This window comes from Rana temporaria, chromosome 5 (assembly GCF_905171775.1).
Source record: "Rana temporaria chromosome 5, aRanTem1.1, whole genome shotgun sequence".
In the NCBI taxonomy this organism is placed as follows: Eukaryota; Metazoa; Chordata; class Amphibia; order Anura; family Ranidae; genus Rana; species Rana temporaria.
In genome coordinates this window covers 258,337,955-258,361,887 of record NC_053493.1, presented here as the reverse complement: position 1 = coordinate 258,361,887, position 23,933 = coordinate 258,337,955, and the positions used below count along the sequence as shown (strand labels likewise).

Sequence of the window (23,933 nt, the reverse complement as noted above, 5' to 3'; positions counted from 1 at the left end):
AAATTCAAATAAGTGCGAGCTCCTAGCTGAAAACCCATGGTGCTGACGCCAGATCAAAAGGGAGGGCCACAGGCTGACAGAGACCCTTCTCTCATCACGAAGCACAGAAAAAAACACTGTGACATGTGCAAAACGGGACATGCATGTATGCGTCCCTGATGTCCGAGGACGTCAGGACACCACCGAACAAATGGATTCCATGCGGAACTACCCGACGTTCACAAAGGTATTTAGGGCCTGAGGCCCATAGAAAACCCCAAAACTCTCGTCCTGCAGGAAAGGTAAAATTACCTTGCAGCTTAGCAAATCCCACACTGCCCAAGGCAGACCGACGTGCCGGGAGGGGAAGACACAAGGACAGAACTTTGTTCTGTGGATAGGAGGAAACCCTATCTAGTAATCCGAAGAGACCACCTCGCAGAACCCACTAGTCGGAGAGCAGGGAGGTTTCACTGAATTGTGAACCTGCAAGCCGCCCCTCCCACCTAGAGACAGGGAGGGAAGGCTATATACATTGGCAGGATTTGGGTGCCGGCGTGATCGGCTTATGCACCCAGGGACAGATTAGTCCCCCAGCTGGGCCTTTGACGGCCTGGGAGGGTTGCCCCTAAATAATACACACACATAGTGTGTATGTATATTATGTAGGTGTATGCACACATGTCTTTGGAGGAAACCGGAGTACCCGGAGGAAACCCACACAGACACAGGGAGCGACAATGCAAGCTCCAGGCAGATTGGCGTCAGTGTGCAGATTGGCGTCAGTGTGCAGATTCGAACCAATGACTCTTTTGCTGCCAAGTAATGGAGTTAAGCACTACACCACCGTGTGCATAAAACCATTCTGAAACAGACGCCCTGGATAACAAGGGCGCAGCATTCAATGAAGCATCACAGACCTATATGAGGCCCTGGACCAGCTGGTCCGCTAGGCTAATAACCTCAGGAGAGAGTCGGTGCTCCTCCACTGTCTGGTGCAAAATGCTCACTCTGTGAGTTGTATACAGCACTAGGGGTCAGGACTACTCCAAGATGGCCGCCGAGCGTTCAGAACGCGGCCACAGGAAAAAGGCCAGCACAATGTAAGCTGCGCCATAGCGTGGCTACGACAAAATGGGCGCCAATGGGAGTTTTCAATGTAATTGAAAAATCTCCCAAAAAAATAGCGCCAGCGACCACTGAGACCCCAGTGTAGTGGCCACAATAGGCCGCAAGCCAGACCCCAGCATGGTAAACATGGAACGGGTCAGTACTTCGGATCTTCTATCAGTCAGATCCATACAAGTAGGGGTTCCCGCCCGGCGGTGAGGGACTACAAAAGCCCTCAGTGGCTTTTCTCATTCCGCATCTCAGAAATTATCAAAGAAGGGCACAGAAGGAAAAAACCTACACAGCGGTCTGATTTGTGTGATCCAAAAAAGACCGAGCCCTCAGCGGAAACCCAGCTGCACTATGCAGCTTAGGAGAGTCCCTTGCAGCAGTAAAAAGCGCACCCATAAATGCCTTATTCTGCCTTTTTTTTTTTTTTTCAACTAGGTACCTAGTCCATGGCTCCATAACAGAGCATTCCCCAGGGGATAACGGGGGAAGGGGGCACTCTTTTACCGCCCGCCCGCAGTCCACCCCCACCCTGGCACAAACTGTGTCCAGGACTAACAATAAAAACTCTGTGGGAATCCCAGGTGCTAACACCTGCTGCCACCACCAGCATGTGGGGAAGGACCCAGATACTGACTCCAATATTTACATATAGTGTGTATTATAATATGCACATCTGTCCATACAAATAGACAAAAGCTCCTAGAGCCCTATTCAGGGCCTCTCACCCACTTGCTGCGCTGACCAGGGGTAACCAGGGGACTCCCTCAGGAGGAGACTGCACAGCGCTGCCTGTGAGGAAAAGAACCGTGAGGTAACTTTTGCAGGGACCTGTGTTTAAACAGGAAAAGCCTCATAGGGCTGTTTTATTTAAGGACAAGTCACAGATACAGCATAAAAAGCAAAACCATTACAGGTGTCACCAATCAGTCAGCGTCTGCTGAAGTATAATCATAAACATCTGTGCTCATCACAGGGCTTTTTACCTCACAGGAAAGCCCAATACAAAAAAGAAAAAACACAGGCCAGATAACAGTCCCCTCAGGAAGGCCCCCTCCCCCCTGACAGCGGCAATGTTAGCAATGCAGCAAGGGAAAGGAGCAGGGAAGTAAGGGGAAGGGACCCCCGAACCCCCAGCTGTACCAACCCACCGAAGCAGGAAGGACTGTACTTACCCGTCCGAGCGAGGACTCGCTGACGCATTCCTGACAGACCTACAACCGCAATGGAGGTAGCTGTCGGGCCCGGTCCACTGTGATTGAGACAACACCACAGCTCAGTCATATGTGGACCTCGGAGCAAAGCTCACCGGCCACCCCAGGAGTCATGAGGTATGGCGTGGCAGACCAAGCCTCTTTGCAAAGGTGTGCCCACGCTTGCTGGTCGGACTGAGTAGACTACAAGGATCTATAATATCCAGCCTGTCTCTCAGCCAACAGTTGAAAGAAGATTCTTCAAGAAAAAGTAAAGTAAAATAAAATAAAATTTCTCCTCAGGGCGCTGGGCCCAAAGGGAGCCATACGTCCTTCTCCTTTGCTAGGCAGAACGAAACTGAGGCTGCAAGCTGCAGTGAGGAGGGTTATGTCTGGAGGGACCGCCCCCTGGGCGGGGCTGTTCAACTCTGTTAATGTAACATGTATTTAACTATTTAACATGTTTCTGCCTAGTCCTCTCCTGTAAACAGGGAACATAACCCACTTGTCAAGATTTAAGGAGCTGTGTCCGTCCATGGACGATAAGAGAAAAGTGCCCAGTAGGTAAGTGGTTAAAAAAAAGTGAGTGAAGGTGTGCATTAATAATCTCATTGACGTGTGCGTATCTCTCTGCGCTCTTCCATGTGTCTTCATATTCTCATTGGAATTGTGCAGGTTTAGTTCTACAAGAAAGCTTAGCTGAGCAATCCTCGGCTCTATACACTTCACCAATGTCTTTAGCAGAGCACACTGGCAGTAAACTCCTTCCTGTAACTCGTAAAGGAGGAATTGCACAATACACTCAAAGCCCAGTCCCATTTTTCTCAGGCCCCGCCTGCACGATCCACCAATCACTAGCCCAGCGCGGAAGACGCACGCGGCCGATTACGCAACCTCGCGTCACGATCCGCTGTGATGTTCTGTCAAAAGTTCCAACTTATTAAAAATCTCCAACCGAGTGTACTGCGCACGCGCACGGAACGCCTCGCAATTCCTTTCTCCATTCGAACGAGGGAACTACGTTTCCCGTCGGCCAGTGCGGCGCCGGGACGTCATTGCGTCACACAGGAATTGCACGAGCGCAGTTCCAGGCAGGCGGTAAACCGAGAGGAGTGGAGGGCCCGTGTTCGTGGGTAGACCGAGCAGTGAGTTCGGCGGGCGCCAGACCTTAGGGCCAAACTGTCCCGCTTCTCCAGACTCGGGGAAGAGCGCCTCTGCTGACTGCCTTGTCTACGGACCTGTACAGAGCGACGGCAGAGCCTCGGGCCGGAGTGACCCGAGGAGGAGTCGGCCGGATGGCGGCAGCAGGAGGAGGAGGAGACGGCTTAGGCACGGGAGGTAAAATTCGGAGCCGGCGGTACCACCAGAGTTCTGCAAGGACCCCGTACACCAAAACCCGCCAGCAGAACCAGCAGGTGTGTGTGCGCGCCTAATGTACATGTGTGTGTGTTCTGCCGGACATGTGACTTGTGCCGGCCCCGTGTGCTGCATTCACCCCCCACCTGGGCCTACTCAGACTGGACACTTCCGCTCTAACGTACCATAAAGCGTGTATTTCATTTCAGGTACCCAGCGTAAGAAACGTCTGACTTTCACCAGTTCCAGGTCTTAGTTTTCAGGACTGACCCCCCCACATCTTTAAAAACGGTGCCTAGCACTGGCATAAAACAGACATGCTTGCCTTTCCACTGTCTTCTACATTGCAGGGTGTGATGTCACGACCCTTCTGGCGAGAATCCTAGGCCCCCCCCAAATCTCAGAACCCAGTCCAGTATAAGAGCATGTTCTTACCAAATTCAGGCCGCTCTGCCATCTGCGGGATCTCGCCAGAACGAGCATGACATTGCCCCCCTTTAGGTGCAAGACAGAGGTAAGTGTATACTCCAAGTATATACTCCGTAATACATAGACTCGCACAGATTTTGCAAAAGTGTCTTGCGTGCATTCTAAAAGTGGCGCAGTGTGAACAAGTTCATGTACCGCTCTAGAACTTGTATTTGGTGCAGGTCGCGTCACTTTTAAGAATGCATGTAAGACGCTTTTGTGAAATCTGTCTCTAAGCCAAAAGAGTTGATCTTGGCTCCGTTTTTTATACGTTAATTGTTGGCATTTTATTTTGAGTAAGGATGAGCTGCGGTGTGTTTGTGCAGAGCCCGCCACAAAGTCGGCGCTGCGCTAATCACGGACAGTGAGACATTTCACGATCTCTGCAACCAAGCATCGAGACAATATCTCCCTGCCCGTGATTAGCGCGGTGCCCACTTCCTGGCAGGCTCTGCACGTGGACTGTGCGAACACGCTGGAGCTCATCCTTAATTTTGAGTATGGCGCAGGTGTTGCGCCATAATGTAGACGTGGAGTACTTGAATTTGGTACACGAGCCACTGTCAGAACCAAAATGGTTATGTTTTTTTGAATTGGGGCTTAACTCAGTCACTAGAGCAGTTAAAGAGGAGCTCAAGTCTGGGAAAAAAAAAATGTTGTCAGCTACAAATACTGTAGCTGCTGACTTTTAATGTATAGATACTTGCCTGTCCAGGGATCCAGCAATGTTGGCACCCCAAGCCGATTCGTCAATCCTCTTCATGTGCAGGCATCAGCATTTTCTCCAAGGGAAAGCGGCAGTGAAGCTTTCAGGCTTCACAGCCAGTTTCCTACTGCACTTTCTGAATGGTCACACCACTTTCTGTGACCCATGTATCTCCCAGATGGAAGGGGGGGGGGTGTGCAGCAGGGCCGATCCTCCCTATAGGCTCACTATGCAAGCCGCTTAGGGCCCCGGAAAGCTGCGAAGGGCCCCCCAAATTACTAGAGGCCCCCGCCTGGTGAGAAGTCATTTTCGCCCCCTCACCCCGCTTCTAAACTCACTGGCTGTCATTTCCGACAGCAGAACACCCCCTCCCCCCCACTTCTCAACTTTCTTTAATGTGACATGTCACTGTCGTCAGCGCCCCCGCTTCTCATTTTTAATGTGCCATGTCATTTTGCTTAGGGCCCCAGGGAGGTCAGGATTGGCACTGGGGTGCAGTAATTTTACCTGGAAGTGGGTACCTGTCAAAACCAAGAACCACACACGGCAGATGGGGACGGTGCAAACAAGTGGCCTTTCCCCTTTTGTGTGGTGCTCCGCTTTAAAGTGTTACTAAACCCACAACAGCAAAATCAGTCTGTATATACAGTAAAGCAGGCTTGTCATACTTGCTGTGAAACCTAAAGGGTTAATAATGCGCATTGTGAAAAAAGGTGCTTTGATCCTGTCTTCTGATTCTCCCCTTCAACCACTGTCCCCAATCCATCCTGCTGATAGTACAGAGCCTTGGAGGCACTCCGCATATGCTTAGTTTGGTGTGTATTGCTATTTTTTTTTTCTTCTCTAGAAGGGTGCACGTGATCAGCACAGGGCCAATCGGCCCTGTCAAGTTAGGGTGTCAAATGAACAAATTCGCCAGCACACCATGGATCGTAGATACGTCCAAAAATTTAATGCAAAAAAAGCATCACAGAAAGTGCAATGTTTCGAGGCCACGCAGGACCTCTTCGTCAGGCATTACTTGTTCTTTCCATCTGGTGATCATTTCAGCACCCACTTTTTTCTATGAGCCGTTTAAAAAGTCCAGGAACGTGTGCGATTGGAATATTGACAAGATGGTGTCAGGCAGCCTCATGGGACAGTCAGATTGAAAACTTCTACAAGCTTTAACCAGACGCTAATGGAAGTCACAAGACTGCTATATAGTGGTGAGGTCTTTAGCAGTTTATTCCCTTGCCGCTGAGCGTACGCAAATATGCGTCCTCGGCTTTTGTGGTTATACTGGGATGATGCCTGTAGCTGCAGGCATCATCCATGTATCATTTTTTTTTTTAGAGCCGGCGATTGGCTTTCCAGGGTTAACAACCGATGCGGCTAAAAACCAATCGGTTGTTATCCCGGAGGAGCGGGAGAGGACCCCCCGCTCTTACCGGGCCTCCCGTCCCACCAGGAGACCGATCTAAGATTACCTGCCTCCGCTCCCTAGCTGCAGACTGAAACGAAGCTGCGAATGGCTTTGATCCAGCCTCATCAGTGTAAACACGGAAGCAACGTCACTTCCTGTTGAGTAAACAGGAAGTGACGTTCCAATGGCGTCGGTTTAAAAAAAATGCACAATATTCAGAATCGCCGTTTTCGATGGTCTGAATACTTTGTAGTGCAAAGGAGGGATGTGGGGTCTTTTAGACCCCCCCCCCCCCCGATCCCTCCATAAAGAGTACCTGTCACCAGGGCTGAGGAGTCAGAGTCGGGAGAAATTTTGGGTACCTGGAGTCGGCAAACAATGCACCGACTCAGACTCCTACTAAATTTAGATTGGAATAAAAAAAAAAAAAGCAAGTTTAAATGTCCCAATTCACAAAAAGTTATAATTAATGACTTCTCTACTGTAAGAATAAAGACCAATGCATGCAGTGCCTCACGTAACCGCAAAACGAACAGGTTAAGTGACCGTGAAGAAGCATGCTTTTCATGTGCTTCACTATATGGCACGCAACGCACAATTAGGAGCTGCAATACTTATACTTTCCATAGTGTTGTGTTCTGCTTTTACAGGGAACGCAGCGTCCATGTGTAACCTAGCCTCTCACTGATAAGGGATTAAATAAATATGTTTTTTGCAGGACTAGAGAGTGAGACGCTTGTATAAGTGAAGGGAATGGAGGGCCAATAGTTCAAGACTCAAGCTGTAAACCATTGGAAAAACTGCTGTCATTTAGCTAAGGCTATAAAAACTTGTAAACTCCGATTGTTAGCTTAAACTTTAAACATGACTATGCGATTCTCCTAGGAAAATCATGTTTTAGAATAAAAAACGTTGTTTTCATTGTGTTTGTCTTTTGCTTAAACTGTGCAATACAGTAGACTGTTGGCTTCCCAGCCAGTAGTCCTGTGGTAGGTTGCGTTTCTTTCCCTCAAGGAATGTATAAAATACATTTGCATATTAATACAGAGGAGTCAGGGGAGTCTGAAGTACATAAAACTGAGGAGTCGGAACATTTATCTACCGACTCCACAGCCCTGGTTGTCACCACCTATTACTGTCACAAAGGATATTTACATTCCCCGTCCCTGCGATCTTGCGCAGCAAAGAAAACGCATAAGGAAGTTGTGCCCGCATATGTAAACAGTGTTCAAATCAAACATGTGAGGTAACATGTAACCGTAGAATTTTTTTTAAAGCGGCGCAAGATTTTTAGGTATCGTAATTTTTCGCCATTCCACGAGTGCGTGCAATTATAAAGCGTGACATGTTTGGTATCTATTTAATCGGCGTAACATCATCTTTCACATTATCCAAAAAAATTGGGCTAACTTTACCTTTTTTTTTTTTTTTTTTCTTAATTCATGAAAGTGTCTTTTTCCCAAAAAGTTGCATTTAAAATATCGCTGCACAAATACTGTGTGACATAAAATATTGCAACAATCACCATTTTATTCTCTGCTAAAAAAAAAAAAAAAAATATATATAATATGTTTGGGGGTTCGAAGTAATTTTCTAGCAAAAAATAGATTTTAACTTGTAAACACCAAATGTCAGAAATATGCTTAGTCGTGAAAGGGTTAAATGTACTAAAACGATTGCATGTTCTGTGGGAGACCAGATTTTCCCACAAACTGAGCTTTCTTTTGGTGGTATTTGATCACCTCTGCGGTTTTTAGTTTTTGCGCTATAAACAAAAACAGAGCGAAAATTTTGAAAAAATATGAATATTTTTTACTTTTTGCTATAATAAATATCCCCCCAAAATATATAAAAAAAAACAATTTTTTTCCTCAGTTTAGGCCTCTACGTATTCTTCTACATATTTTACGTAAAAAAAAAATCACAATAAGCGTTTATTGATCGGTTTGCGCAAAACTTATGGCGTCTACAAAATGGGGGATAGTTTTATGGCATTTTTATTAATAAATATATATATATATATATATATATATATATATATATATATATATATATATATATTTTTTTTTACTAATAATGGCGGCGATCAGTGATTTTTGTTGGTACTGCGACCTTATGGCAGACACTTTTGACACATTTTTGGGACCATTGGCATTTTTATAGTGATCAGTGCTATAAAAATGCATTGATTACTATACAAATGCCACTGGCAGGAAAGGGGTTAACACTAGGGGGCGAGGAAGGGGTTAATTATGTTCCCTGTGTGTTCTAACTGAAGGGGGGTGGGACTGACATGGGGAAATGACAGATCGCTGTTCATACATTGTATGAACATGTGATCAGTCATTTCTCCCCGACAGGACAGGGAGCTGTGTGTTTATACACACAGCTCCCGGTTCTCGCTCTGTAACGAGTGATCGCGGGTGCCCGGCGGTGATCGCGCCCGATGGGCACGTGCGCGGCACCAGGGGGAGCAGGGGGCGCGCGCCTCCGGCGGCACGCACGCACCCCTAGTGGCTGAAATGCAAAATCACATAATATTACATGATTTTGCTTAGCCAAGCCGACCTGCCGCCGTAAAACTGCGGCGGCTGGTCGGCAAGCGGAATCAATTTTCCGGGAATTCCCCGTATCTGTTTTTCCTAAGAAAAGTATGCCTGTCAAACAAAAAAACATTTGTACTCGCCTAGGTAGATGGAACATCCTTTAAACACAGCTGATCTCTGTTCTCTCTTCTGCTCTGAACAGAGAGCTGTGACCATTGATCAGCGGCTCTCTGCTCTCCCCTCCAGAGCTTACTGGCGCACTGGGCTTTGGAGGGATTGGCTCAGGCTCTTGGCAGATCACTAAGTGGCTGAGCCCGGTTCTGATCCAGGCTTCTGGGTGGATTCCAACCATATGGTCAGGAACTTTCCAGAGATTAGACTGGCTGTGTGATGTCCATTGTCGCCTGAAAACGGATCACAGGAGTGCAGAATGAACGGCACTCCTGTGACTAGGGTTGTCCCGATACCGATACTAGTATCGGTATCGGGACCGATTCCGAGTTTTCTCGGCGGTACTCAGACGCCGATACCCCGCCCCGATACCTAAATAGAATACTTGCGTCCCCCCCCGCCGACCGCCGCAACCGAAGCCGCAATCCGCCGCCGTTACGCCGCATCCCCGCTACCGCCGACTGTGTAATACGGGCGGGAACATTACAGCTTTGAATCGCTGTAATGATTTGCGCATAGACACTCCCCCTTGCTCGGGTGAACTGTCCAATCCCGAGCAAGGGGGAGTGTCTATACGCAGCGCGGGGCCAATCATTACAGCGATTCAAAACTGTAACGTTCCCGGCGTATTACACAGTCGTCGGCGGCAGCGGGGATGCAGGTAAGTGGAACATGGCTGGATGGGGGCAGACCAGGGCTCGAGTCCTGCGGGAACGACGTCCCCGCACACGTCGTTCCTGTTGCAGGACTCGAGCAGACGCATTGTGACAGGCAGCGAATTTACAACTGTACCCGAGTCCTGTCTCCTTCCGTCCTTTTCTGTCACCACGGCAACACCCACGCTCCCGATGACGTCATACGAGTGCGCCCGGCTTGTCCCGCCAATTGCTACACATCCATCGCAGAGGCTCCTGCCCAGTGCCCAGCTCAGCTACTTCCATCGCCTCCCGCCCGGTCCAGGTCCCTTTGTGGTCCTTGCTGCATTGCTGTACCCTCTTTGGGAACACACGAACGCGCTCAGACACTCGACTGGAGGACTTCTCACAACAGAGGTACCCTTGAGTTTCTGAGCTGTTGTAAAAAGTGCAATGTGCAAGAAAATAGCCAAAAGTTCCAAATCTTATGTGCTGTTGCTAAAAAAAATGTGGAACAAAAAAAAGTGCTATGTGCAAACCTTATTATTATAGTAACTTAACTTGCCAGCAAGTACTATAGCAATGGTAAAGTGAAAATACAGAACAAACAAGTCCTTAATAACACAAATGCTAAATATGATAAAAGTGCCAAAACAACTGTGCAAAGCATGTGTGGCAATCCAACTGATGCAGTACAAAATAACTTATTTCATGATATAGTATATAGCAATCATTCAAAAATGTGAAAGTCCATTGGATATGTGCTGAATGTGGTGACGGTATCTTCTCTATAATATCCACACTGTGAGATAGTGAATGGGTGGCCCGTTACCTCACTGCTGTGAGGTTACAGCATGTAAAGTGAACCCACTCCTGATCCTGTTTTAACCGTGCTGTGTAATGTAAAGGGGGTCCAGAGGTGCTGTGTAATGTAAAGGGGGTCCAGAGGTGCTGTGTAATGTAAAGGGGGTCCAGTGATGCAGGGTGCTGTGTAATGTAAAGGGGGTCCAGTGATGCAGGGTGCTGTGTAATGAAAAGGGGGTCCAGTGATGCAGGGTGCTGTGTAATGAAAAGGGGGTCCAGAGGTGCTGTGTAATGAAAAGGGGGTCCAGAGGTGCTGTGTAATGAAAAGGGGGTCCAAAGGTGCTGTGTAATGTAAAGGGGGTCCAGTGATGCATGGTGCTATGTAATGTAAAAGGGTGTGAAATATATATGCATATGAGCGTATCTTTATTTTTTTATTTTTTTTTGGGTGGGGGAGTGGATCTTGGGTGGGAGTTCCCACACTTTTTCCCCCAGGACTTGACCCCTGGGGCAGACGATGGCTGGATGGGGGGATACATGGCTGGATGGGGGGAGACATGGCTGGATGGGGGGGAGACATGGCTGGATGGGGGGATACATGGCTGCATCTGTGGGGGGACATGGCTGCAATATGTGGGGGGACATGGCTGCATTTGGGGACACATTTAAAAAAAGTATCGGTATTCGGTATCGGCGACTACTTGAAAAAAAGTATCGGTACTTGTACTCAGTCCTAAAAAAGTGGTATCGGGACAACCCTACCTGTGACCCATAGGATGAGTATAACCAAAAAATAGCTTTGGCTATCCCTCTCCTTATAGCAGCTGCACCTTTGATGTACTATAAAGCTAGCTATAGATGCCCGGTCCCTGCTAAACCAGGCGGATTTTGATCCATCTATGATCGTTCTCACTTAAGAGAAGTTGATCTCGTGATTTCCACTTGATCAGCGCATGCAGTCACTTGGCTGCAGCGCTGATGAGTGTATGTTGACAACAGAGGAGTCCCTGCTGTCAGAATTTAATAGCACAATTCGAGGATTCTTTCATCCACATTAAATTGCACCATTAGCTGATAATTGCAGTATCTCAAAGTGAGTACACCCCTCACATTTTTGTAAATATTTTGTTATCTTTTCATGTGACAACACTGAAGAAATGACACTTTGTTACAATGTAAAGTAGTGAATGTACAGCTTATATAATAGTGTAAATTTGCTGTCCCCTCAAAATCGCTCAACACACAGCCATTAATGTAAACCGCTGGCAACAAAAGCGAGTACACCCCTAAGTGAAAAATTTCAAATTGGGCCCAATTGGAAAAGGGGGGGGGGGATTGTTGCTCTACATAAAGATGACCTAGGCTATAAGAAGTTTGCCAAAACCCTGAAACTCAGCTGGTGGATGTTGGAGACCTTGCGCTCCTCCCCCTTCCGTTTTGAGGATACCCCACAGATGCTCAATAGGGTTTAGGTCTGGAGAAATGCTTGGCCAGTCCATCACCTTTACCCTCAGCTTGTTTGGCAAGGCAGTGGTCATCTTGGAGGCAGTGTTTGGGGGTCTTCATCATGCTGGAATACTGCCCTGCGGCCCAGTCTCCAAAGAGACGGGATCATGCTCTGCTTCAGTATGTCACAGTACATGTTGGCATTCATGGTTCCCTCAATGAACTGTAGCTCCCCAGTGCCAGCAGCACTCGTGCAGCCCCAGACCATGACACTCCCACCACCATGTTTGACTGTAGGCAAGAGACACTTGTCTTTGTACTCTTCACCTGGTTGCCCCCACACACACTTGACACCATCTGAAACAAATATGTTGGTCTCGGTCTCATCATACCACAGGACCTGGTTCCAGTAATCCATGTCCTTAGTCTGCTTGTCTTCAGCAAACGGTTTGCGGGCTTTCTTGTGCATTATCTTTAGAAGAGGCTTCCTTCTGGGATGACAGCCATGCAGACCAATTTGATGCAGTGTGCCATGTATGGTTTGAGCACTGACAGGCCGACCCCCCCCCCCCCCACCCCTTCAACCTTTGCAGCAATGTTGGGGGCACTTGTACATATATTTCCCAAAGACAACCTCTGGATGTGACACTGAGCTTGTGTACTCAACTTCTTTGGTCGACCATGGTGAGGCCTGTTCTGAGTGGAACCTGTCCTGTAAAACCGCTGTATGGTCTTGGTTACCGTTCTGCAGCTCAGTTTCAGGGTCTTGGCAATATATTTATATCCTAGGCCATCTTTATGTAGAGCAACAATTTTTTTTTTAAGATCCTCAGATTTTCTTTGCTATGAGGTGCAGTGTTGAACTTCCAGTGACCAGTATGAGAGAGTGAGATCGCGAACACCAAATTTAACACACCTGAGACCTTGTAACACTAACGAGTCACGTGACACTGGGGAGGAAAAGTGGCTAATTGGGCCCAATTTGTAAGTTTTCACTTTGGGGGGTTTACTCGCTTTTGTTGCCAGCGGTATAGACAATAATGGCTGAGTTATTTTGAGGGGATAGCAAATTTACACTGTTATACAAGCTGTACACTCACTACTTTACATTGTAGCAAAGTGTCATTTCTTCAGTGTTGTCACATGAAAAGATATAATAAATGATTACAAAAATGTGAGGGGTGTACTCTTTTGTTAGATACTGTATATTTGGCCGGCTTTACTCCTCAACCAACACAAGGCTCATTCACACTAGTGAAAGTTCTTGCTGCTCTCTAAATTATCTGTGGTGGATAATTTTTCAGAGGGTAGTTAATGGGCGACTATCAAACACACGGGGGGTAAAAAAAAAATGAACGTGTTAAAGTGATTGTAAAGGCTCATTTTTTACACACGCACGCGCCTACTTCCTTCCACTGCGCAGCTTGTTTTGCACTGAGTGGCCCCGAACATCCTCTTCTGGGGTCCATCGGTGGCTCCTCCCCACATCAGATAACCTCCTAGGAAGGGGGGGGGTTACCTTGCAGGCGCTCATCATTTGTGTCCATAGACACGATTGCCTGCCTCTGCCCCACCCCCGCGTCATTGGGTTTGATTGACAGCAGCACAACCATTGGCTCCCCCTGTTTATCAATCTATCCAATTAAGAGCTGGGACCCTGTGGAGTGAGGGACAGCACGTCCCAGCCAAGGGAAATACGAGGTTTAGGACGGTTACTACCAGTTGTGTTTTTTTAATTTAACTTAATGCATATGATGCATTAAGGTTAGAAAACAGGAGGGTTTACAACCCCTTTTAACGAAGAAAAGCATTATTGCCACATCATATGTACAACCCCCTCTGGCTGTTATTTTTGGTTAAGGGGGTGGTAAAACCACAGCCCAACTTCCTGTTTTTAATGTCCCCAGCTGCATGTCTGAATGAGCCCCTATAGCTCTGGTGCGATTCAGAGAAATGTGGACCTACTGTCTGTGTCAATGGACGCTTGCATGAGTGCCCCCATGGAAATCGGCCTCTACACTAGATGTAGAGGGTCCAGGAGGGCCGCCAGGCGACTCCAGAGCAGGTATGTATGTTTTTTTTGTTTTTTTTTTAAACAAAATATGTCAATCACTTTAACCCTGTCACGGCCAGAGCAGTTTTTGGCACACATTTAAAAAAAACATTTTTAGGTCTGAAGATTACATAAAACCCCTCTAAGCATGATATATGTTCTGATAGCAGATACCCTAGAGAATAAAATAGCTGTAGTTTTTAAAGGCCAAGGTTGCACCAAGTAAATGGATACCAAAAGCACCCCCCCTAATTACCCACCAGAGCCCCATGTCTCTATTGATGTCCACCATCCCCTCAGCCATCCAGGTCACTCCTGATTGGCTGAGACGTAGCAGCAGTCAGTCAGCAATTTAGGGGAGGGGGGGCAGGTCTGGGGGTCCGTATATTCTTTCAGACACGGAGCTCTGACTCTGCTTGTGCGCCCCCCCGTAGCAAGCTGCTGGCTGAGGGGCACTCAAAAGAGGGAGGGGCCAGGAGCAGCAAAGAGGCACCTGAGAAGAGGATCCAGGCTGCTCTGTGCAAAACCAACTGCACAGAGGAGGTACAACGTGTTGTGTTTTTTTATTTTTATTTTAAAGAGCCTTTACAATCACTTTAAAGTGGTTCTAAAGGCAGAATGTTTATCTTAACGCATTAAGATAAAAAAACCTGTGTGCAGAAACCCCTTTTATACTTCTCTGAGCCCTTCTTGATCCAGCAATGTTGAACAAGAGTCTCTGCTGCCCGGGACTTTCCCTTCTCATTGGCTGTGACAGCAGCAGAACGCCATTTGCTCCCGCTGCTGTCTGTCAGTGAGCCAATGAGAGAGATGGGGTAGGAGGCAGGAGTGCAGGCGAGGGACCCAAGAAGGAGGGTCTAGGATGCTCTGTGCAAAACCATTGCACAGAGCAGGCATGTAGAACTTGTTTCTTGTTTTATTGGTTTAAATATAATACTTTAGTTTCCCTTAATTTTTGTGTGCCCATGAAATGACGACAAACTTCAGTACCCGTGCTGTCATCTCATTCCAGGAAGTGAAAAAAAATATCAGTTCTGCTGGCAAGGTCAAGAAGTAACAAAATCAGCATTTTATCTTTTTTTTTTTTTTTTTTTTTTCATTTTGGCATCAAATGATTCACCTGAACACTGGCTGACTACACAAGCATAGGGGGTGTTATATTTTTGCTTTAGCTTTATTTTATTGATATCACAACATGCCTTATATGATGGCGTAGTGCAGGCATCAGGTGTCTATTAGATCCCTAATGTCACCTCTGCGTTCTTTTGAACCTGACAACACAGATCATGGTTGATCAGCTTCTTCCCCAGCCATGGAGGCCAATGAATGATGGAGATAGATTCCAGATTATTCTTTATAGGGAAGATTAGTAAATTGATTTTGCAACTCTTGCCTCTTGGCATCCTGATACCTATCTAGATCCCAAGCACACAGAAGGCACAGGTAAGTCTAGGACACATGCTGTGATTGGGGTCGGGGGGTGTGTGTCACATACCACAAGCTGTCCGCTCAAATCACACTTACAGGTCAATTTACATGTAAGTACTGCTGTTATCCTTTATGGCAACAAAAGGGTTAAAGGTAATTAAGTTGGAAATGCAGATTGTGCAGTGAACACAATATAAATTGCAGGAAGCAAGTAAACTGAGCAGTAGTGCTAAATACGAGACTTCTCTTGCTTGCTATAATGTGGAGAAGATTTTGTTTTTGTAAAAATACTGTAAATGGCAATATTAAGAATTTTTTTTTTTTTTTTTGTGAGAATATTCAGTTTTTGTAGCATATATGAAATGTAATTCATATTCTACAATGGCGATCTGTGGAAATTCTGTTAACTCTGGGCAAAACAGAAGTATGTTTGAAAACTGTCTCTTACCTGAAACTTTTTGTCTTCTCTATTGGCACTGTATATTGCTCCATCTTTCACTTTAAGACCCCTTTCACACTGGGGGCTTTTTTTGGGCGCTTTAGCACTAAAAATAGCGCCCGAAAATAAACCTCAGCTGCAATCCCAGTGTGAAAGCCTGAGGGCTCTCGCACTGGTGCGCTGTGCTGGCAGGTTGTCAAAAAAAATAAAGTCCTGCCAGCAGCTTCTTTGCTGCTCCTAAAGCGCTTTTGCCCACTGGAATCAATGGGCAGTGCCGCCGGCAAAGTCGCACTTTGAACCCTTTTTTGGCCGCTAGGGGGGGTTGAAAGTGCCCCGCTAGTGGCCGAAAAGCACTGCAAAAACGATGCTAAAAATAGCGCTTTACTGCCGACATCTGGGCGCTGAATGACAGCTTGGCACTGGTGGGCGCTGAATGACAGCTTGGCACTGGTGGGCACTGAATGACAGCTTGGCACTAGTGGGCGCTGAATGACAGCTTGGCACTGGTGGGCACTGAGGTGGAAGTGATATTCAGTGCCCACCAGTCCATCACTGCCCACCAGTGCCCACCTGTCCATCACTTCCACCTCATAAGTGCCCACCAGTGCCAAGCTGTCATTCGGTGCCAAGCTGTCATTATGTGCCCACCAGTGCCAAGCTGTCATTCGGTGCCCACCAGTGACTGGTGGGCACTTATGAGGTGGCACTGGTGGGCACTTATGAGGTGGCACTGGTGGGCTGGGCACTGATGGACAGCTTGGCACTGGTGAGGTGGCAGTGAATGACAGCTTGGCACTGGTTAGGTGGGCACTGGTGGGCTGCACTGATGGACACCAATGAGGTAGCACTGGTGGGCACTGACAGGCTGAACTGGTAGGCAGTATTGAGGTGACACTGATGGGCACTGAATCTGATGAGGTTGTATTGACAGTCTGCTTTGGTGGGGACTAATGGATACTGACGGGCTGCACTATTGGGCACTGACAGGCTGCATTGATGGACACTGACAGGCTGAACTCCCGGGCACTAATGAGGTGGCAATGATGGGATACGGATAGGCTGCACCCCACCTATCCCCCCTAGATTTTCTGAGATGAAGGGGGAAAAAAAATATCGGCCTAAAATATCGGCCGCCAAAAACGGCAACATATATTGGCCATCGGCCGCCCTGATTTCTAAATATCAGCATCGGCCAGAGAAAAACCCATGTCGACCTCTACTCACGATCTCTTTCCTCACAGAACAGGGATTTGTGTTTGCACACACACACACGTGTCCCTGCTCTACCTCTCGTGCCCACAGACGGCAGTCATTGGCGCTGCTGGTCACGAGCGTCGGCACCCCCGCGGCAAGCGCACCTGCTATCCTGCTTAAAGGGATCGACGTACAGTTACGACAGTTTGTGGGATCGTGCCACTGTATGATGGCGGCAGGTCGGCAAGTGGATTAAAGTACTTGAGGGTTTTTTTTTGTTTAACCACTTGCTTACTGGGCACTTGAATTCACCCCTCCTGCCCAGACCAATTTTAAGCTTTCAACTTCAATTCACTTTGACGATTGCACGGTCATACAACACTGTACCCAAATGAAAATGTTATCACCCCACCCCCACAAATAGAGCTTTCTTTTGGTGGTATTTGATCACCTCTGCGTTTTTTTTTTTTAATTGCAAAATTTTATAACAAAATATTAACAGGTAATTTTTTTTCTCCCTCATTGATGGGCACTAAAGGGCATTGAGGTGGCACTAATCTGCACTGGTAGGTTAGACGGATAGGCAGCATTGCTAGGTGGCATTGGGTGGCATTTGTGGGCACTGGCAGGTGGCATTTGTGGGCACATATGAGGCAGAATTGCCTCTTCCTCATTGGGACCGATGTCCCTTGTACACAAGCTCCTTTCTCTATCTGCAACGTAGAGCGCATCCTGACTCTCCTGTAGTCCAAGGGAGGGGGCGAGTACGACACTCCACACCAGGGAGAGGTTTTATAGGCTAACAATTGTACAACTTGGTTGAGCAACAAACTGAAATTGTTTAGTTGGAGGGAAGTAAAAAAAATAAAATAAAATATGGTTGCACAAATGTGCACACCCTTAAACTAATATTTTGAATCACCTTTTGATTGTATTACAGAACTCAGTCTTTTTGGGTATGAGTCTTTTTGGGCGTGAGTCTATCAGCATGGCACATCTTGACTTGGCAATATTTGCCCACTCTTCTTTGCAAAAACTCTCCAAATCTGTCAGATTTGTGAGGGCATCTCCTGTGCACAGCCCTCTATAGATCACCCCACAGATTTCCAATCAGATTCAGGTCTCTGGCTGGGTTATTCCAAAACTTTAATATTCTTCTGGTGAAGCCATTCCTTTGGATGTATGCTTTGTGTCTTCATGCTGAAAGATGAAGTTCCTCTTCATGTTCAGCTTTCTAGCAGAGTTGTGCCAATATTGACTGGTATTTGGAACTGTTCATAATTCCATCTACCTTGACTAAGGCCCTGTTCCAGCTAAAGAAATCTTGGTTTCATCAGACCATAACACATTTCCCCATGTGCTTTTGGGGCCTGGATGTTTTTCTTTGTAAGAAAATGCTTCCGTCTTGTCACTACCACATAACCCAGACATATGAAGAATACAGGAGATTGTCGCATGTACCACAGAGCAAGTACTTGCCAGATATTCCTGCAGCTCCTTTGATGTTGCTGTAGGCCTCTTGGCAGCCTCCCTGACCAGTTTTCTTCTCCCTTTTAACCAATTTTGGAGGGATTTCCAGTTCTTGGTAATGTTTAAAAAAAAAAAAAAGCGTTTGAAAAACAAATATGCAAATACGGTGTGACATAAAATATTGCAATAACCACCATTTTTTTTTCTCCAGGGTCTCTGCTAAAGAAAAATATATCAAGTTTGGTTGTTCCAAGTAATTTTTTTTTACTTGTAAGCAACAAATGTTACAAAAGGTTTGGTCTTTAAATGGTTAAACTTCCTTCATCTACACGCTGAAGTTCTTTCTTTTGATAAAAGAAGGAAAAGATACTTTGTTTCCACTTATTTGTGTGTTGTATTAAAACTTGGCAGGCTGCCTGGATTTTGTTTTTCCATCTATGAGGGCTCTCTGCGCTTGTTAGAACTACATGCTGTTTTGAAGATTGGGAAGGGAAAAATTACTATTTTGATTCTTAACGATTAATTGTGTGTGTGTGTGTGTACACACACACACACACACACACACACACCCTACATATTACATACACAGTGGGTACGAAATATTAAGACCCCCTTAAATTTTTCACTCTGTTATATTGCAGCCATTTGCTAAAATCTTAAGTTAATTTTTTCCCTCCATTAATGTACACACATCACCCCATAGTGACAGAAAAACACAATTGTTGACATTTTTGCAGATTTATTAAAGAAAAACTGAAATATCACATGGTCCCAAGTAGGGTTGTCCCGCTACTTTTTTTAAGATGGGAGTACATGTACCGATATTTTTTTTTGTGTTTTTTTCCAAGTACTCGCGATTACCAATACTTTTTTTTTTAATGTTAGGTGACCGTTTTAAAGCACAATACAGATTAGGTGGCACTGATATGCAGCACTGGTGGCTGGCACTAATGGGTGACACTGATTAAGCAGCACTAATGAGCACTGACCGATGGTGGGCACTTGTAGGCATGAGAGGATTTATTTTTCTATGCTGCCTCTGCAACGCCCATCTTCGTGCAACCCTGCACTCAGCCTTAATAAAGCAGCAGCGGACATCTTGTTACACCCAGCCCATGTAGTTTTGGTTGGGTGTAACAAGATGTCCGCTGCTGCTTTGAGGCAGAGTTCAGGGTGTACCAAGATGGGCGTCGCAGATTTTCAAGCACTGACAGTGTAATGGCAGCACGGAGCGTCTCTTCCTTTACCGAATGTGACGGCTCTGGTCGGCTGCAAGCTTACCCGCCTGAGAACTCTCCGCCCCCTCTGCTTGCCGTCTCTGCCTGCTGACTTCTCCCATCCCAGGTATCGGCAAGTGCTCGGTATCTGTCCCGATATCGATACTAGTATTCAGACCCTTTGCTCAGTATTTTGTAGAAGCACCCTTTTGAACTAATACAGCCATGAGTCTTTTTGGGAAAGATGCAAAGTTTTTTTTCACCTGGATTTGGGGATCCTCTGCCATCCCTCCTTGCAGATCCTCTCCAGTTCTGTCAGGTTGGATGGTAAATGTTGGTGGACAGCCATTTTTAGGTCTCTGCAGAGATGCTCAATTGGGTTTAAGTCAGGGCTCTGGCTGGGCCATTCAAGAACAGTCACGGAGTTGTTGTGGAGCCACTACTTCGTTATATTGGCTGTGTGCTTGGGGTCATTGTCTTAGAAGGTAAACCAGTCTGAGGTCCTGAGCACTCTGGAGAAGGTTTTCACCCAGGATATCCCTGTACTTGGCCGCATTTATATTTCCCTTGATTGAATCCTGTCCCTGCAGCTGAACCCCCCCCCCCCCACAGCATGATGCTGCCACCACCATCATGCTTCACTGTTGGGACTGTATTGGACAGGTGATGAGCAGTGCCTGGTTTTCTCCACACACACCGCTTAGAATTAAGGCCAAAAAGTTCTATATTTGTCTCATCAGACCAGAGAATCTTATTTCTCACCATCTTGGAGTCCTTCGGGTGTTTTAGCAAACTTCATGCAATCTTTCATGTGTCTCGCACGGAGAAGAGGCGTCTGTCGGGCCACGCTGCCATAAAGCCTCGACTGGTGGAGGGCTGCAGTGATTGACTTTCTCCCATCTCCCAACTGCATCTCTGGAGCTCTGCCACAGTGGTCTTTTGGGTTCTTCTTTACCTCTCACCAAGGCTCTTCTCCCCCCAATAGCTCAGTTTGGCCAGACGGACAGCTCTAAGAAGGGTTCTGGTCGTCCCAAACGTCTTCCATTTAAGGATTATGGAGGCCACTGTGCTCTAATGAACCTTAAAGTGCTGCAGACATTTTTTTTGTAACCTTGGCCAGATCGGTGCCTTGCCACAATTCCGTCTGAGCTCTTCAGGCAGTTCATTTGACCGCATTATTCTCATTTGCTCTGACATGCACTGTGAGCTGTAAGATCTTGTATAGATGTGTGGCTTTCCTAATCAAGTCCAATCAGTATAATCAAACACAGCTGGACTCAAATGAAGGAGTAGAACCACCTCAAGGATGATCGGAAATTTCATTTTTTTTGTAGAGACCCTAGAGCAGGGATATGCAATTAGTGGACCTCCAGCTGTTGCAGAACTACAATTCCCATGAGGCATAGCAAGACTAACAGCCACAAGCATGACACCCAGAGGCATGATGGGACTTGTAGTTTTGCAACAACTGGAGGTCCGCTAATTGCATATGCCTGCCCTAGAGAATAAAATGGTGGTGGTTGTTGCAATATTTTATGTTGTGCTGTATTTGCGCAGCAATCTTTCAAACTCTATTTTTTGGGGGAAAAAATACACTTTAATGAAAAAAGAAAAACACCTAAACAGTAAAGTTGGCCCACTTTTTTTTGTTTAATGTTACGCCGCTAAAATTATGTTATAAGAAAAAAAAAAAAGAACCTTCTGCCTAGAACTACTACTTTTTAGATTAGATAAGATTTAGAGCATGGGTGCCCAACCAGTGGCCCGCGGAGCCCTCTGATGTGGCCTGCAACTTTTGCTCTGGGTTAGAATAGAATACTGTTATTAACCACTTCCCGCCCAGTCAATAACAGATTGACGTCCGGGAAGTGGTTCTGAAATTCGGACTGGACGTCTATTGACGTCCTGCAGGATTTCATGCCCGCGCGTGCCCGTGGGGGCGCGCAGCGCGGCATTTGGTGATGCAGGGTGTTAGTCTGACACCCTGCATCTCCGATCTCGGTAAAGAGCCTCCGGCGGAAGGCTCTTTACCACATGATCAGCAGTGTCCAATCACGGCTGATCACAATGTAAACGGGAAGAGCCGTTGATGGCTCTTCCTCACTCGTGTCTGACAGACGCGAGTAGAGGAGAGCTGATCGGCGGCTCTCCTGACGGGGGGGGGGGGGGGGTTCGCGCTGATTGTTTATCACTGCAGCCCCCCCTCGGATCGTCACACTGGACCACCAGGGAAGTGCAAAAAAAGAAAAAAAGGAGCAATTAAAAAAAAAAAAAAAAAAAAAAACTGTAAAAAATAAAGGGCAGTAAAAAGAAAAGATGCCAATCAGTGCCCACAAATGAGCACTGACTAGCAACATGGGTCCATCGGTGCCACCCCACAGTGCCTCTCCATGCCCAGTGCCCGCCTATGAGTGCCCATCAGTGCCCGTAATTGAAAGAGAAAACTTACTTTAAAAAAACATATTTTTTTTTTAATTTTCATTTTTTTTTAGTTGCGCAAAAAAAAAAATTGCAGAGGTGATCAAATACCACCAAAAGAAAGCTTTATTTGTGGGGGAAAAAAAGGACGCTAATTTTGTTTGGGTACAGTGTAGCATGACCGCGCAATTGCCATTCAAAGTGCGGCGGCGCTGAAAGCTGAAAATTGGCTTGGGCGGGAAGGTGCGTAAGTGCCTGGTATGGAAGTGGTTAAAGGTAAGTTCATTACTAAAAAATCGGTGTATATCTGGGCATATCTGTTCTGATGGGGTTACTGGGCTGCTATTAAACTGATCCACAGATGCAGAGAAGTGCACCTGCGGGTTACTTGCACTGAGCCATAGACTTCTATTACCTGCGAGTTTGTGATTTCTGAAAGTGCACCACACCTACAGGATATAATAGAAGTCTATGGCAAAGTGCAGTAAAGCCACAGGTGAAGTGTACTGCATCCGTGATGTGGATTAACAACTGTGCATCAATGTGAAAGCAGCCTTAGGCCCTCTTCACACAGTCAGTCCAACCAAATCGGACCCTCCATTCACCTCTAAGGAATGAAAGATGTAAATGAACTTGTCTTTTTACAAATGCCTACCTCCAATCTAATACGCAAAAAAAATAGAGTGGACTGCCATCCACCTCGTTCCGCTCATTGTGGCCCGCGACCGCTTACCAAGTCGCTTAAGCGGCCCTTTCTCTTCAAAAGGTTGGGCACCCCCTGGTTTAGAGAATATTTAAAAATGTTGATTGTGCCTTTGCAACAAAAAAAAAAGCAGTGTACTTCTTGCTAAATGAGGCGTTTTGGGCACTTCTCTCCTTACAGCCTCACAGGTGTATGTCTGTAGTGTTGGATCTAAGGCACTGTGCCCCTGGATGCTAGTCTTAAGCCAACCATAGTCGGAGCAATTTTCTGTCCTGCAACCAGGTGATGGGGCGGGATTGTAAAGACTTTACATTTCCCGGTCCATTACCATCCAGTCGGATCCCCCTGAAGAACTGACAGGCAGACATATGGGACCTTTTTGCAACCATTTAGAGTTTGACTCAAGTGGATGACTAGGTGCTACATCGCACCACAGGTTGCGCACTTTACCGCCCCTTATAAGGTACTCTGGCATTTCCTCCCGCCATTTTGCCATGAGCACTTTGCTTCAGGATGGTTTGCACCTAAGTTGCTGGTTACTCCTTCGCCACACTTTTCCACACCCTACTCTGTAGTTATCCCACAGGGGAGTATCCTCAGCTTGTTGCAATGGTGGAAACCAGGCTAGAGGGAGCCATCGCAAAATCTCAGGCAAACGTTCACCTTGCCAAAGGCCTTAACAAAACTCAATTTTGTAAAGTCTCTGGTCTCGGCATCCAATTCTAATTCTGTCTCAGGCATGCACCAAGCAGCCTACCTGGCTAAGGCAAACTTTCTGCAACTATGTCACAATTCTTTGGACACCTAATGAAAGGTAATTATTCCAGGAAATGAAAAGGACCCAGATTAGAGGAGGTTGTAGATAATTTCTCACCCAGGCTCCTATGCATACAGTATGCTTTCCAACATAGATATGCTCATTTCTGCTTTGCATAAAAAGCCTCTACATTGTCGCACTTTAATCTTCCCCACATCTCGTGATGTACAAAGAGACCAACACTGAATGAATTTTTTAATTTCTGATTTATGAACAAATAAGACAATGTATCATGATTGGATTAATCCAGAAAAGTATTTTACTCTATCCAACATTAAAAAGTAGTCTGCTCCTATAGTAGACCATGCAGTCTATCTTGTACAAACATTTCACAGATTCTGAAATTAGGAAGTTTGAAAAGCTCTT

The 23,933-nt window shown here is 46.4% G+C and overlaps 1 protein-coding gene across 2 annotated transcripts in view; it reads left to right on the top strand.

Moving 5' to 3' along the window:
- Window positions 1–3,330: 3,330 nt before the first annotated feature.
- The window catches only part of NUP153 (nucleoporin 153), a 133,365-nt gene continuing 112,762 nt past the window's right edge, over window positions 3,331–23,933 (top strand). For both annotated transcript variants that reach the window (XM_040353767.1, XM_040353766.1), the window contains exon 1: window positions 3,331–3,706. In XM_040353767.1, coding sequence (XP_040209701.1) covers window positions 3,587–3,706 — 120 coding nt within the window. In that variant the 5' untranslated portion in view covers window positions 3,331–3,586. The remainder of the gene's footprint in view (window positions 3,707–23,933) is intronic.